Source organism: Periplaneta americana, chromosome 16 (genome assembly GCF_040183065.1).
Source record: "Periplaneta americana isolate PAMFEO1 chromosome 16, P.americana_PAMFEO1_priV1, whole genome shotgun sequence".
NCBI lineage: Eukaryota > Metazoa > Arthropoda > Insecta > Blattodea > Blattidae > Periplaneta > Periplaneta americana.
Window position 1 is genome coordinate 152616994 of NC_091132.1, and position 17576 is coordinate 152634569.

General features: G+C 34.4%; 1 protein-coding gene across 1 annotated transcript in view; it reads left to right on the forward strand.

Annotated features, from left to right (window-relative positions):
• Positions 1-17369, forward strand: part of LOC138691369 (ankyrin repeat domain-containing protein 1-like) — a 42699-nt gene extending 25330 nt beyond the window's left edge. The window contains exon 3 of the mRNA XM_069813272.1: positions 12368-17369. Coding sequence (XP_069669373.1) covers positions 12368-12859 — 492 coding nt within the window. The 3' untranslated portion in view covers positions 12860-17369. The remainder of the gene's footprint in view (positions 1-12367) is intronic.
• The last annotated feature ends 207 nt before the right edge of the window (positions 17370-17576 follow it).

The window sequence follows — 17576 nt, forward strand, 5'->3', positions numbered from 1 at the left end:
TAAAAAACTACACTCTGTATTGGTGTGTAAGATATAAATTGCTACAGAACAATCCTTATCGCATTGTAGGCATGTTACAATATAAAATGACACAGGGCTATATAGTTCACAATAATTTTCCTATAGATTTTATAAACGAGAATAATAAATTAAGAATTAATAAAGTTTCTAATACGATGTACCTAATGATACAAGACAATAATAAATAATAACCACCATAATAATCATAATGACAATTGATCATATTAATGATAATAACAACAACCATACTAATAATAATGATGATAATGACAATAATAATAATGGTGATAATGGTGATAATGATAATAATGATAAAATTATGATGATAATGATAATAAAATAATAATAATAATAATAATAATAATAATAATAATAATAATAATAATAATAATAATAATAATAGTCCACCGCTTTGGAGTAATGGTTAGCACGCTTGACTGTGAAACGAGCGGGCCCCTGATTCGAATACTGGTTGAGACAAATTACCTGGTTGAGGTTTTTCTCCGGAGTTTTCCCTCAACCCACTGAGAGGCTGTTTGCCCGCCTTTAGCGTTTACAACCATGTCAGAAGCACAATGTATTGCGGCGGCTGTAGTTATTGCAATTCTTCTGAAGAGAAGAAGGCAGAAAAGAAATAGAACTGTCTGAAGAAAAACCTTGGATATCACACTGGAACACGCATAGCGTTTACGCATGTCTTCGCAATGATTTATGGATGGAAGATCCAATTCAATTAAGAAATTTTCTTTGGATGTCATCATCAGAAATAAGAAATACTAACTATGATCGGACCTGCAATTGGCAAAAAAAAAAAAAAAAAAAAAAAAGACACAAATATGAGGATTGCCATTAGTATACAGGAAACAGTGTTGGTCACATTATGCTTCCTAGCAACATATTTCTACCGTAAACACTTTATTTTATTGTTCTTAATATAATACATTTTGAATAATATATACATATAGGCTATATACTACTAGGTTCAAAAAGTCCCCGGAATTTTACTACCATTTTCCGTATTAATATATAACAAGGGATATTATACATTTGTTTTGTTGGTAACATTCATGATGTCATTTTCTTTAAGTTTGTTGATAATGGCGATTGTTGGTTTTGAGTTGTAGGCAATTGTTTATCATAGTGTTTTGTTTGTTCGTCGCATTTTGTAATTATGTCCACAGAGCAACGTACAAACATCAAGTTCTGTGTTTTGATACACAAAACTCCTGCAGAGACATTAAGATTGTTGGAAGAAGCATATGGCGAAGCAGCTCAAGTGTATGCCTGGCATAAACGCTTTTCTGGTGGCCGCGATAGCATCAAAGATGACGTACGCAGCGGCCGACCAACAACTGCAACAAATGAAGCAATCGCTCAGCGTGTGCGTAATGTTGTGAGGGACGACCGACGTAAAACCATAAAAGAGATAGCAGCAAAGGTCGGAATATCAGTCGGAAGTGTACACAATGTTCTTCACAAGCATCTCAACATGCATTACGTGTCTCAGAAGTTAGTTCCGAAAATGTTGTCGGCAGAACAGAAAGAAACAAGAATGACTCTTGCTGGGGACATGATCAGTATGGCTGATGAAGATGGTGATTTCTTAAACAAAATTATTGCTGGTGATGAAACTTGGTACTACTTGTATGACCCAGTCCCTAAAAGACAGTCATCTGAGTGGAAATCGAAAACATCTCCTCGGAAGCAAAAATTTCCTAGGGACACTTCCAAAGGCAAAGTTATGTTGGAAGTTTTCTTCGACTCTCAGGGTCTCATCCACCATGAGTTCATTCCAGAAGGTCGTACTGTAACGAAAGAATTGTACGTAGAAATCTTCCGTCGCCTCCTGGACGCAGTGAGAAGGAAACGTCCAGAAAAGTGGGTAGAAAACAACTGGTTCCTTATGCATGACAATGCACCTGCTCATCGCGCAATTATTGTAAAGAATTTTCTTGCCAGGCACAACATAACTGCTTTGGATCACTCACCATACTCTCCTGATCTCTCACCACCTGATTACTTCCTGTTTCCCCGTCTGAAAAGTCATCTGAAAGGACGGAGATTCAATGCTGAAGAGGTTATCGCAAACGCGACGAGAGCACTAAGACGGGTTTCACAAAATGGCTTCCAGCCTGCTTCCAGGAACTCTACACGCGTTGGCAAAAGTGTGTTGTTGCAGAAGGCAACTATTTTGAAGGGAATACTGTGGAATAGTGTTTAAGGTACGTTGTTTCTATGATAATAGCAAATTCCGGGAACTTTTTGAACCTAGTATGTGTGTATATATATATATATATATATATATATATATATATATATATGTATATATATATATACATAGTATTCTGCCGAATGGCAGATCATTCACTGAAAATCCAGTATTCTCCAATCTTTCCTACGTTATGTCTTCCTTATATGATCCATATATCTTAATGTCATCTATAATCTGATATATTCTTCTGCGCCGAACTCTCTTCATAAATCCAGAAATAATTACGGATTTATTGTTTCTCGCACAAAACAGTTCAGTTTTCAGACGTCCTTTACACAGAAAACGATAATCAAATTTCAAAGGTTTCATCAAGTTCAGCTGAAGAAAATTTTATGTTATTTATTTTGCCTTTGAAAAGAGAGAAATTTATCAATTTTGCTGCCGACAAATGCTTAATAAAAGCAAATCTGTCTTTTACCTGACAAGAAATGATATGACACTCCTCTATCGCAGAGAGAAAATTTTGTGGCTTCTCTTTCTCTTTTCTTCATGGGAAGAGAGTCTTCTTGTTGATGAGTAACAGAAGTTCGTTTGTTTGTTTCTTTGTTTCTTTGTTTCTTTGTTTGTTTCTTTGTTTCTTTGTTTCTTTGTTTCTTTCTTTCTTTCTTTCTTCCTTCCTTCCTTTATTTATTTATTTCTTTCTTTCTTTCTTTATTTCTTTCTTTCACGATTGCATCAAGGAATGAATTTATTGCATTGTAGATAGGCCTACTGGTGGAATTCGCATTATTATGCTACAGTTAGTTATACAAAATACCCATATGAGGCGCGTTAGGATGAAAACATTCTAGGCAAAAGTTGAAGTCCTGATCATTCAACATACGAAGAATACCTGTAGCTCCTTGTTCAGTGAAATGATTTCTATAAGTTTCTCAAAGCATCCTATTAAACACTACTTATTCTATGTGTTATGAAAATTGAAATTATGAAAATGGAAATGAAATTTTTCAGGAGAACAGCAGGATATACTCTTTTAGACCGAAAAAGGAATGAAGAAATTTTAGAACAATTAGAAGTAGAGTCAGTAGAAGAAAAAATCACCAGATACAAATTCAATTGGCTAGATCATGTAAAAAGAATGGAAAATTCAAGAATCCCAAAAATTATGATGCAATATAAACCTAGAGGACATCGTCGACCAGGAAGACCGTTAAGAAGACTGCTAGATGGGGCCGAAACAGGTCTACAGAGGCCTAATTCGTGAAGGATGATGATGATGATGATGATGAAAATTCCATCGTGTATTTGATCCTCGTATTCGTGTAGAAACACTATCCAACACAGCTAATTGTGAGGGCGACTTAGAAAAAAAATGTATATACAGGGGCAACACTATTGAAAAAAATAAGAGGTTGTGAATTCTGTGATGCTGCCTTTTCTATGATTAGATTCAGGTGATGTGCATAGCAATACACGAAGTGTGCAAGCTGATGTGCATAGCGATGCACAAAATGTGCACATTTATAGGACTGTTTAATCATTATTTTTACACCTGCCTTCTCTTCATTCATTACTGCCGCTCCGTCGTAAGTCTGAGCGATAAATTTAACAGTCACCATTCAGAACTGTATTCTTCTGCTCTAAAATGCATTCCGCTAATACTTCAGCATTTTGGGCTTTTGGTTTAAACAACTCCCACAATATTTCATGCACAGCACCGCCCAATTCATAACGGAAAAAAATAACTTTCTGCGTATGACGTAATACATCAGTTGTATCGTCTGACATGACTGACTAAAATTTAAATTATTGCATTTCAGCAGATATTTCATCACGACACACCTCCAGAATAGAATCAAGAAGTTGATTCTGGATTTTCTTATATGTTATTGTAAACACTTGTGTTACAAAAATTATTATGTTTGAGAGTCTCATCTAACTTTCAGCAAATTCCAATAATCTTCGAAATACGCCAGGATTCGATGACTGTAAGGTTTAGTCATGGCCACGTAATGAAAGTTCACATTCTTCGCAAAATTTTATACAGTCTATAATTATCGAGAAAATTTCTCGACTTTGTTTCACTTTCTCATTATGTTTGCTTGTTTACTATTTGTAAGCGCCACTTACCTGATTTGCGATGTTTACTTTCCCTAACAAAGCCAAATCAATTACTTTTATGTATAGTGGATTATACGTGTTATTGTTTATTTAGTTTTAGTTTTCTCAGCTAAATGTTTTAAATCATTAACCCCCGCTTTTGTACTTCGAACAATAAATACAGAAAACAAAATAATGCATTTTTTTCAGGACAGCCACAAGATCATTTATCCTTATAATAAATAGAATAATTAAATTTCTTAGAGTAAATCTCATTTCTTCTTGATTATGCTTGAAAAATAAGTCAGGAGTGTCATGACCTAAATTATTTTTTTCACTGTTTCGCGCAAACGACAGCGATGAAAAACTAATTTTTTGCAGATTTTAAATACTGTTCTTATTATATTCGTCTTAAAACTGAACCAGTTTAAACAAGCACATCGCAGAGACTTAAAAACATAAAAATTTGACAGCACATTCACTAATAATATTTTGGTACATTAAAATGAACACAACACACCACGAAAAAAATGTGAAATCGTTATCTGTTTCTGCTTCGCCTTACGGTCTGCATCCACTACAGTCCGAAGCTGTTGATAAACAAAACACTAGTACCCCATCCCACCTCTCTCAAACAGCAAACAGCCTACCAGCGTGTGATATGGACACAGCCCGAGCCACTTGATATAGCTTGACAAAGTATCTGCCGGCAGAGGGCTAAGTATAGCTTGACAAAAGTGTCTACCGGCGTTTTACTGAGACGAAGATATTAGAAGTATAATAATATATTCAATATGTAGACATATCTTTCAGGAATGGCCTCAGCAGCCCTACTGGGCACGCCGCCACTGGTGCAATGGGTGGCAAAAAGAACCGGCCGCCACACCCCCTATATCTCTTGGATTAGTTGCCTGGTGAATGATGGCTTATTGGTGTCACTTGTTAGGTTCCAACTTGTCTTGGGATTTTTTTACTAATAAAATATTGACAGTCTTTAACTTTTTCGCCTGCACTGTACGAATGAATTCTTCCGAATTCTGTGAATTTACACAAGGGACATGACTTGAAAGCAAATATTCTCATGGAGGCAGGTAAAAGTGTTATATTTTTCTACCGTCATGTTAATAATGTCAAAACAAGTGCTTATACAAATTTTGGCCACTCGACCGCAATTACGAGGACAGAAAAAAATGTTTCGCTGGGCCGTTTGGAGAAAGAAAACACAATTACATGGAAAGATTTATAGGAACAGATACCGCAATTTTTGAGCTGTTTTTCAACAAACTCCCCAAAGCAATTGTCATACCGTGGAATCAACGTTGTACCACTGTGTCGTAGAAGTCTGGCGCCTGGGATCGGAACCAGTGTGTGATAGCCGTCTACACCTCTCTGTCGATCCCATGATACGACAAATGTCTCACTTTCTGTGGAAAATATCTAAACAAAAATAGCTCTACAGTTGTTGTATCTGTATAATAAATATTTCCAATGAAATTGTGTTTCTTTTGTGTAAACGGCCTAGGGAAATTTATTTTTTTACTGATCTCGTAATTGTGCTTTCAAGTGGCAGAAATTTATATAAACACTTGTTTTGACATTATTAACATGGTGAAGAAAAAAATATTTTTTGTCCGCATGGGAATGTTTCCATGTAAACTTTTCTAAATAAATGATTAAGTAGCCAATTTCTGTCTTTAACAGATATTCTGATGTAGAATTCTCATGCATGTTTGCAGGAATAATTTAGCTTATATTGGTATGGATAATCATATACTAAAATTACACAGAGAGATCCAATGATAACTGGAGCCTGCCATCATCCCTCCAGTTTTGTCAATGCTCGTGCTGTATAATAATTATTTAGAATAGCCTTTAAATTAATAAAGCAATTAAATAATGGAGAATAAATTATTAATAAATAACGAAATAATATACCAAATGAATGAAAAATAAATAAATGAAGCATAACATTAGACGTAAGTAAATAACAATTATTATTATTATTATTATTATTGTAATTTATTGGCACAATATTACGTAAGAGATTGCTTCAATCTTTTGTAATATTTCTTCTTACTGTATGTTAAACAATAAACATATTCTTTGCTAAAGTGAAAGATATTTCATTTTTTTATTTGCCAAACACTAACGCTAACTCAGAAAATATGTCACAATGAACACAATATACGATCAATATATATCCGCACTCCAAGGAAGTGGGCTGTTTGATGACGGGAATCTCCTTCATACCTTCCCATAATATTAGTGGCCTTGCTTTCGCAGCTGGAAAGTTCACACTTCGTTGGGTCTCACTGTAACATTGATTCATGTATAATCGTATATAATGAAACTGTTAAAACGTTACAGTAATGTGTTAATGCCATTCTACCTGTATTCATATAACCATTGAGTACAAATATTCAGTCTTTTATTTCTAAACAAAAATTTCCATGGCCTGGAATTTCAGAGTACCATTAGTTGTCTTCGTCGTCATTGTCGTCGTCTTCATCACCATCATTATCATTATCAGCATCATCACCATTACCCTTTTCCTCAGGATACTTATGGAATATTATAAGAAAATACATGGTTCGAATTTAGACTAAAGATTGTTGGATCTGCGGAGTAGACCTCATTATGAAAGTGAAGAGCTTTTAGCAAAAATAACTTTAGTCCGAATATAACATTTTTCAGGAGATTGAAAAAACTTTCTCTCTTTGGAAATTAATATTGAATCAGTGAAAAATTTTATGTTATAAGATAATACACATAATATAGAAATCTCCTATTATATTAGTTTTTCCTTTAATTGTAATTTTATTGCCTAGAACCAGGCATGAAATCTTATTAGATATAGACTATGGCGGTTTTTAAAGTGTATTCTTGGTCTAAGGAATTGTTAAAAAGGGCAAAGGGGAACAAGTAAAAGCTAAGTATTAAACAAAATATTTATTATTTATACTTAACTACATTGCAAAATATTTATTTTAATAAAAATACAGATTAGGTCCTGGATAGACCAGTATGTTTACAGGTCCTCTGCTTCACTGTTACTGTCATCGGAGGTGATGTCAGCATGTTGCCCATCATCGGTTGTGTGATCTATATCACATATATCGTCATAGAATATTTTATTTTCATGGTTTCTGAGGTACTGTGAATGTTTCTGGAAATCTTTCAACTTCTTTTAATTTAGAAGTAGTGCTGCCTTGTAAAGTGGTTGAAAAGTCAGTGCTGTTGGTAGTGGGGTCTAGTGTCTTATGTTTACTTTCGTCAAAGGACCACAGTATGCATATCGTACACTTAATTTGGCTTCTTCGCCTGACATTTTTAACATTCGTAAGTTTTTCAGCCTCAGGCCTGGTTTAGGGCTTTAAGGGGTTAGATACAGCTTACAGCAGTAAAATTTTGGAAATATTCAATATCGTTTTCCTTCATTTCTGTATCTTGTATGGGAATTTAAATTAGTATGTCTGAAGCACTGTCATTCTGCTATATGAAACAATTTTTTTTTTTACGATTTAAAACAATTATTTTCATTTTTTTTAATTCAGTTCACTGTGCAGTGATGAAGCGTTTCCCATATAACTCAAAACTATCCAACATTCTGTGACGAAATTTTTATGTGTATTTATGCATGTCATATGTACAATACGGTGCAAAATCACTTCTCTATCTGTGACAGACTGTCTGATAAAAATTCAATTCATTTTAAAAAATGGTCAAATATCAGTATGTTCTTCTAACACAAAATAAGAAAAATATTATTTATTAAGGAATGTAGTTGTAAGAGCATGATATTGTAAACATGAGTTCTAGCAATAAAATAAAAGAGAGAGAACATGAAAAAGTTACCAAGTTTATGAGTTATGAGGGAAACGCTTCATCACAGCACAGTAAACTGCCGTCATTTTGAATTTTGAAAAAAGTTATATATAAATAATTATTTATCGTAAAAATATGTTTTCATATAGGAAAAGAACAGTGTTTCATATATACCAATTTTCATCATTGTACAAGATACAGTAATGAAGGAAGAATAACTAAAAAATAATCCGACATTCTGTGATTAATTTTTTTGTGTGTATTTATGAATGTCATATCTACAATATAATGCAAAATAACTTCTCTATCTTTGATAGATTATCTGAAAAAATTTAAATTCATTTTTTTAAATGGTCAAATATCAGTACTTTCTTCTAACACAAAATAAGAAAAATATTATTTATGAAGGAATGTATTGTAAACATGAACTTTCAGCAATAAAATAAAAGAGAGAGAATATGAAGAAGTTACCAAGTTTATGAGTTATGAGGGAAAGCTTTTGAAAACAAAAATATAAATACATTTTTTATCGTAAAAATATTTTTTTCATATAGCACAGGAACAGTGTTTTATACATACCAATTTTGATTATTGTACAAAATAAAGTAACAAAGGAAAAAAAAGTTGAATATTTCCAAAAATTTTACTGCTGTAAGCTGTACCTAACCCCTTAAAAAATAAGGTGATATATGCTAACTTCCACAATGTTATAAAAGACTATTTGTACGGTCTTAACTAGATTGAATGGCGATATAAAAAACACGGACTCTATGATATATATTAGTGGATAAAGCATCAGCACGTAGAGCTGAAAACCCGTGTTCAAATCCCGGTGCCGGAGAGAATTTTGCTCCGTTCCATTACTCTTTCATCGTATGATGACGCAGAATATCTGCATGGAAATATTGTATGTACTTCGGTACATTAAAATAATATAACTTATATGATATGCATAAATCACTTCGTGATTAAGTTCTTATTCCGTCGGATCCCGGCCAACTAATCACTCATAACGAGTGCACCTCAGCACATGTGTGGACTTCGGTCCTACGTTCATAGACATCTATAACGTAGTGCAGAGGGCGGCCACTAGAGGGAACCCAAGAGTTGGAGCTTAATCTGAGAGGATTCTGTCCGACGCCGGGGTGGTATCCGGTGTGGCTTAGTGGATAAAGCATCAGCACGTAGAGCTGAAAATCCGAGTTCAAATCTCGGCGCCGGAGAGAATTTTTCTCCGTTCCATTACTCTTTCATCGGACTCTATGATGCCTTTGTCCCAGTTTTCCTTTACTTCAGCTGTAATCTTTCGCTTCTGTTTCTCTATGAGACTGAAATCGTAGTCATTTGGGAGAAGTGAGTGCCTCCGAATAGGAAATGTGAACTTTGAAGGATTTGAACAGGTGGAGACTGTAGACGACAGTGTATATGAATAGGAATTTGAACCATTATGAAGTTTAGTTCTTATTCTGTTGGGTACTCTTACTGCAACAGTCTTACCCCTATGGTTGATATGCGCTTCTCCTTTCACCTTGCACATTCTTATTTTTTTCTTTTTCTTTACTTTCGAAAATCGTAAAAGAACAAGCAGCAACTTGAGTGGCATTAGAATAAAATAAACAAAGGTATATATCAAAAATTTCAACCAATCTATGTGGATGTTCGATAAAAAAAATTGTATTATCAATTTTTAAAAATCGCCTATTTCAATTAATGTAAAGTATGCGCTTCGTGAGTTGCACAGACTTTCTCTATACATGGCCTAATGATTGAAAAACTGAAATGAACATTATTGCAGGTGTTCACGTTTCATTGGTAAAGTCTGTCTCAAAATAAAATGTATCATATCAAAGACTTCATTGCAAATAAAAATGCGTTGTAAAGGGACTTTCTGAATCGCATAAAATTTATTATCGATTTCCAAAATTTCGCGACATATTCCATGGAGCTGCGCGACACACCAGTGTCTCGCGACAGACCGGTTGGGAACCCATGGCTTACGTCGTCTTCAGTGTCTGTTTCCTTCTGTTTCACATTATCCGATATTTATTACGTTTCCGAAGGACAAATAAAAACTTCAATTGGGGAAAAGATGTCATTATGATACCAAATTAAAGTTGAAACATGTGACTGTGTTGTAAACTAAAATTATTATTTTCAATCGATTATAATTATTTTATTAAAAAATATACAAATATGCATACATATTTTTGTAAAGTCCTTATATGATGTAGTGTATCTTTTTAGTAGTTCAAGATAAATAAATAATTTTAGTTTGTAACATTCTCCAAATGTTGGGGATTATTTTGGTGAAAGAAGTTTTACTCTTGGTCAATTTTTAATTGAGTAAGATAGGTTCAAAATTGTATTAATTTATTTTCGAAAAAAAAATTCCTGGGGATTCCAAAATAAATTTTCAAATTTGAATTATATAAATTGCCTACAATACTCCCAAGAATCATATCAACAAAGTTTGAAAGACATTAAGGAAGAAATGTGGATTTTTATCCTAAGAGTCGATATGAAGGGTTCAGAGCCATAGCGGGCCAAGCGCCATTAATCAAAAGCGGAGAAAGCAAGGGTTAAAGTTAAGGGAATACCATAGTTTAATGAAGATTGATATATCATTTAGTTTTAATGTGTATATTTTATATTACTTGCTATATGTTTCCATTGAATTATGGTAATAATATTATGTTCTTTAAATCGATGTAGGTTATCCCTAACTACGTTATCCTGAAGTACTTTAAATTCCTCCTGAGAAATCCTGTATAAATATTTCAAATACTTTTGGTTTTAATATTATTTATAAAAATACGAATACCACAGAGGTTGCTGTAATACTAATCTGAACGCTCTACCATTATTAACGTTTAGTAAGCCATACCATCTGCGCCGTGGCGTCGTGGTCTAAAGCATTCTGCCTCAGACTCGCGTTATGGAATGTGCGTTGGTTCGAGTTCCCATGGGGAAAGAAATTTTTTCATGAAATTTACAGTAGCAGGGATTCCCAACCGGTGTGTCGCGCAGCTCCATGAAACGTGTCGCGAAATTTTGGAATTCAAAAATAAATGTTATGCGATTCAGAAAGTCTCTTTAGAACGCATTTTTTTAAATTTGCAATGAAGTGTTTGATATGGTACATTTTATTTTGAGACAGACTTTACCAATGACACTTGAACATCTGCAACATGCTCAGTTCAGTTTTTCAACCATAAGGCCACGTATATAGAAAGTCTTTGCAACTCACCAAGCGCAGACTTCACACTAATTTAAGTAGGGGAGTTTTCAAAAATGATAATACAATTTTTTTATCGGACATCCACAAAGATAAGTTGGGATTTTTCACATACACCTTTATTTTTTTTCTAATGCCACTCATGTTGCTGCTTGTTCTTCTACTATTTCGATTGCGTGTTAACATCAACCTATCTACAACACTGGATGTCCGAAACTACATAGAAGTTAATCAGTGCTTTTTTTTCGGGCGCAACGCGCTGGAACGGGGAATAACTATGTTTTTAATACGATCTTTCTTTGAATTCCGCTTAGATCTTGAAAGTCTTAGTTGGACGAAAAGGAAATTAAAAACGACAAAATTCCCGTGCAGTGAACAGTAATCACCTCCCCGTCCGTTATAAAATATTCTACACAGAGTTCCAACACCTTTTCCTCCAGACGAAAAGCACTGGTTATTATTATTATTATTATTATTATTATTATTATTATTATTATTATTATTATTATTATTATTATTATTAAAATCAAATAAGAGTGTTGCGATATCGAGGGCGTTCAGTAAAGTGTGTTGTCAGACAAAAAAGGTTGGGAATCACTGGGCTAATGTATGGGATCGGTGCCCACCCAGCATCGTGATGAACTTGGGTAGCTACGATAGGTAGCGAAATCTAATTGCGAAAGCCAGCTATTACGGCTGGGGCGATCATTGTCATAACCACACGATACGTCCATTCTGGTTGGATGATCGTCCAGCTCTGTTTCGGCATGTGAATGTGAGGTCAACAGCTGCTGGTCGGTCTAGGCCCTTCAAGGGCTGCAGCGCCACGGATTATTATTATTATTATTATTATTATTATTATTATTATTATTATTATTATTATTATTATTATTAAACCATAGGCATACTATCAGCAATTAAAATACTGTTGTCATTAAAACTGCTACAAATACAATTCATCTTGTCTGTCATAGGAACTCGCTGGACTCCGCAGGTCTGAGAGGGAGCGTCGTCTGTTTGAGGTGGCCATAAGCGGAAACGTCACACTTTTGATGGGCCTACTGCAGGTGGGCACAAACTTCTCCGTCATGAATGAAGAAAAAATGACTCCTTTACACGTGGCGGCAGAATACGGTCAAGTCAATGTGATTCGTGTCTTGCTGGACGCCGGCGCGTCTGTTAACGGCAAGTCTAAGAAGTGGAATGTTACTGCTATGCACCATGGTGCCGGCCATCCGGACGTGCTGTACTTATTGTTGGACCGTGGGGCGTCCTTGGAGGAAAGATCGGTGTTGGGTGAAACACCTCTCCACTGGGCAGCGTGGAATAACCGCCTGGAAAGTGCGCAGGCTCTCGTAGCAAGAGGGGCGGACATCCATGCACGTACCAACAGCGGAATTACGCCACTGCAACAGGCGCAGAAGCAGAAACAGCAGTCTGTGGTGGACTTCCTGTCGCAGTTGTAGTCACAACATAATCGGCATTCAGTGGTTCAGTGGAATGTAACAGGCAAGACTTAATACTTATGAATGACATTGATTACCCTATCATATCTCGTACTTTATAAGTAGAGTCCGAATTTTTATGTAATTACATAATTCTCTGCTCGGCGGGAAAAGGCACATAAGTAAAAAAAAGTCGCTTTTTCTGTTCTACCTAATCACATAAGTCTAGTATTTTTTCTAATTTTTGAAATAATAAAATTTCTTTTGTTTTAAATTCAAAAGGGTCTTACTTTACCGAACATACATGAATTTCATTATTATAGTTATATTCAGTTAAGAATAAATTAAAAAGAAAGTTTCTCCTGAAAAATTATTTTTTTTTTTACTTATGTACCTTTTCCCGCCGACCAAAGAATTTTTCCTAAGTATGTAGCTGTCTGAAAACTAAAGATGTTGGCGAATTAGGCTACTAAGACCATTATATTTAAATTTAATTAGATTAGATTAGATTAGATTAGATTAGATTAGATTTTATTAAAGGTATGAGTATTATACAAATACTATGGACATAGTCATAATAAAAACAGAACAGAGTGAATAAGACATAGGCCTATTAGAAACATAAGTTATTAACAGAGGACTCAAAGTATTCACTGATACTATAAAAGGGATGATTAATCATCCAGCGTTTCAAAACATTCTACAGTAAAATGTGTTATAGTTAACTGTGTGCAGACTTATGTAATTAAACATAGATACTGCCATGGACATAAATTGTTTTTTAGTTGTTTCCAGTCTAACTTTAAATTCAGTCAAGTGAAAATTGTATCTTGTATTGTAATTATATATTTTTTTATTATGTTTTATTTAACGACGCTCACAATTGCAGAGGTTATATCAGCGTCGCCGGATGTGCCGGAATCTTGTCCCGCAGGAGTTCTTTTACGTGCCAGTAAATCTACTGATATGAGCCTGTCGTATTTAAGCACACTTAAATGCCATCGACCTGGCCCGAGATCGAACCCGCAACCTTGGGCATAGAAGGCCAGCGCTATACCAACTCGCCAAGCAGGTTGACAATTATGATGATCAGAACTGTGATAATACTTACTTACTTACTGGCTTTTAAGGAACCCGGAGGTTCATTGCCTCCGTCACATAAGCCCGCCATTGGTCCCTATCCTGAGCAAGATTAATACAGTCTCTATCATCATATCCCACCTCCCTCAAATCCATTTTTATATTATCTTCCCACCTACGTCTCGGCCTCACCAAACTCTTTTTCCTTCCGGCCTCCCAACTAACACTCTATATGCATTTCTGGAATCGCCCATACGTGATACATGTCCTGTCCATCTCAAATGTCTGGATTTTATGTTCCTAATTATGTCAGGTGAAGTATACAATGCGTGCAGCTCTGCGTTGTGTAACTTTCTCCATTCTCCTGTAACTTCATCCCTCTTAGCCCCAAATATTCTCCTAAGAACATTATTCTCAAACACCCTTAATCTCTGTTCCTCTCTCAAAGTGAGAGTCCAAGTTTCACAACTATACAGAACAACCGGTAATATAACTGTTTTATAAATTATAACTTTCAGATTTTTTGACAGAAGACTAGATGACAAAAGCTTCTCAACGGAATAATAACAAGCATTTCCCATATTTATTCTGCGTTTAATTTCCTCCCGAGTGTCATTTATATGTTTTACTGTCGCTCCAAGATATTTGAATTTTTCCACCTCTTCGAAGGATAAATCTCCAATTTTTATAGTACCATTTCGTAGAATATTCTGGTCAGGAGAAATAATCATATACTTAGTCTTTTCGGGATTTACTTCCAACCCTATCACTTTACTTGCTACAACTAGAATTTCCGCGTTTCCCTAATCGTTTGTGGATTTTCTCCTAACATATTCACGTCATCCGCATAGACAGGAAGCTGATGTAACCCGTTCAATTCCAAACCCTCTGTGTTATCCTGAACTTTCTAATGGGATATTCTAGAGCGAAGTTAAAAATTAAAGGTGATAGTGCATCTCCCTGCTTTAGCTCGCAGTGAATTGGAAAAGCATCAGATAGAAACTGGCCTATACGGACTCTGCTGTAAGTTTCACTAAGACACATTTTAATTAATCTAACTAGTTTCTTGGGAATATCAAATTCAATAAGAATATTATATAAAACTTCTCTCTTAACCAAGTCATACACCTTTTTGAAATCTATGAATAACTGATGTACTGTATCCTTATACTCCCATATTTTCTCCAATATCTGTCTAATACAAAACATCTGATCAATAGTCGATCTATTACGCCTGAAGCCACACTGATGATCCCCAATAATTTCATCTACATATGGAGTTAATCTTCTCAAAAGGATATTCAACAAAATTTTGTACGACGTCAACAAAAGTGATATTCCTCGAAAGTTACTACAGTTAATCTTGTCCCCCTTCTTAAAAAAGGTACGATTATGGAATCCTTCCATTGTTCTGGTACAATTTCCTTTTCCCAAATTGCAAGTACAAGTTTATAAATTTCGCTAGATAATGCCCTTCCACCCTCTTGTATTAATTCTGCTGGAATTTGACCTAAACCTGGAGACTTGTATTTTTTCAGATATTCTATCGCAATTTCGACTTCAGAAAGTGTAGGTTCCGGTATAAATGGCTCGGCAGTTTGTATTTGAATTTCGTCCCGATCATTTCTACTTGGCCTACGTATATTTAGTAGTTGCCCAAAATAGGTTTTCCATCTGTTAAGGACTGAATTAGAATCTGCAAGTAAGTCACCATTCTCATCCTTGATCACGTTTACCCTTGCCTGATATCCGTTTTTAAATTCCCTTATACCCTTATATAAATCTCGAATGTAGTATGCTAAATTTTTCTTTATCTTCAACAAAGAAGTGAAGATGTAAAGATTAATAACAGTCAGAATAGCCTCATTTATGAATAAGGGCTTACAGTGCGCATCATAAGCAGAACCAGTTAAAATACGTAAGGCTTTTTTTTTTTCTTTTTGTAAAAGGATAACATTACATACACTAGAACTATTTCTGCGTACAGAAAGACCATAGGTTATTATACTATTGAAGAAGGCAAAATAAGCACTTCTTACATATGTTTTTGGCACCAGTGATTTCAATTTGCTTAATAAATAAATAACACTTGAGAGTTTAGTACAAACATAATCATTATGTTGGGCCCAAGATAATTTGGGATCCAGTACAATTCCTAAAAGTTTAGCAGATGGCTGAGAGTTGTAAATTGTGGAATCACTTAACGTAAACAATACATGTTGTGTCTCAAGTCTGATTTAAACAAAATCCATTATCCTCAAACCAGGCAGCTACTCCGTTAAAGGAATTGTCCATAACAGACTTCATATCAATTATGTCATCATTAGTATGATACAAAGTAGTACCATCAGCAAATACAATCGAGTTACAATACTTATTAATAAATAATAGTGGTCCCAATAATACTACATATGCTTACATATTTCGCACAACACTACATATTTTTAAGGGTCAAATACTAAGAATAAGTTACTTATCACTTTCAATTTATAATTTTATACTAATTATTTTTTTCTGTTAATAATTTAATTTATATCTTTACATAAAATAAGCATCCATGCCAAATGTTGTTAACTTAAATGCCTTGTAGAGAAAATTAATCAATATTTCAGTATAAACTAAAACGAAATTATAAAAATATTTATACACTTTTAAATTCAGTTTTGTCAGTACATAATGCGATACATATTTAAGCATTGAGGACATGACAACCACTTAGATATTAGTGAAAAAATTGGAAGCAGTCCTTGAAAGAAATCGGGTTACATAAGTTTTTTTACTGTTATCCAGATCTTCATCGGAAAAACGCGAAACCTCCTGAAGACATAGCTGACAGCCACATAATTATACTTGTTTAAATAACCGCAAGTAACCTCATACGATGTCGAGAGATCATTTTCTGTGTATAAGAACATAGGCTACATACTATCAAATCACTGATGGAACTTCAACTCCAGAAAATATGGAGGAATGTCTTGTAGCACATCGTGCTTCATGTCTTGATTAACTTTAAAATCGCATCAAAATCTATATCGTAACATATATAAATATGTGATTTGTATGAAATTAATCATATTTAGTAGTAACATTAAACTATTTTTTCCAAATAAATAATTTATTTCTAACTCCCTGTGCGATTTTTATATTACATATTTAGTACATATTTTGGGGTTTTCAGTTACATATTTATGTACACATTTTAGGGTCAATATTACATAAAAATCCGGACTCTATTTATAAGTAATTGGCACGAATGTTCTCCTGTCTTTAGTGATTGGTTAATATTATGATTTATAACTAAAGTGACTAGCCTCTCGGACTGACTGCCAGTGTAACTAAAACGATTATCTCTTTTACCAGTTGCCACTGTGTTTGTAATAGCTCTCTTAAGGACTGATATAGGGTAGAAACCAAACACCGGTAGAAGTAAAGAGAAGGCCTGATGACCTTATCTGTACCAGATTAAATAAATAATTACTACTAGATTTAACAATTACTACTAACTACTAACAATTTCAAAATAGTACATTCTGTTAAAGAAGGTGACTCACAGAAGCTAGCAATCAACACCATTTCTAATACACAGAAACATCTGTTTCGTAAATAGCATATTAGTCTTATATTCTGTTCTGGTATTGTTAGAATAAACTTTTACTTA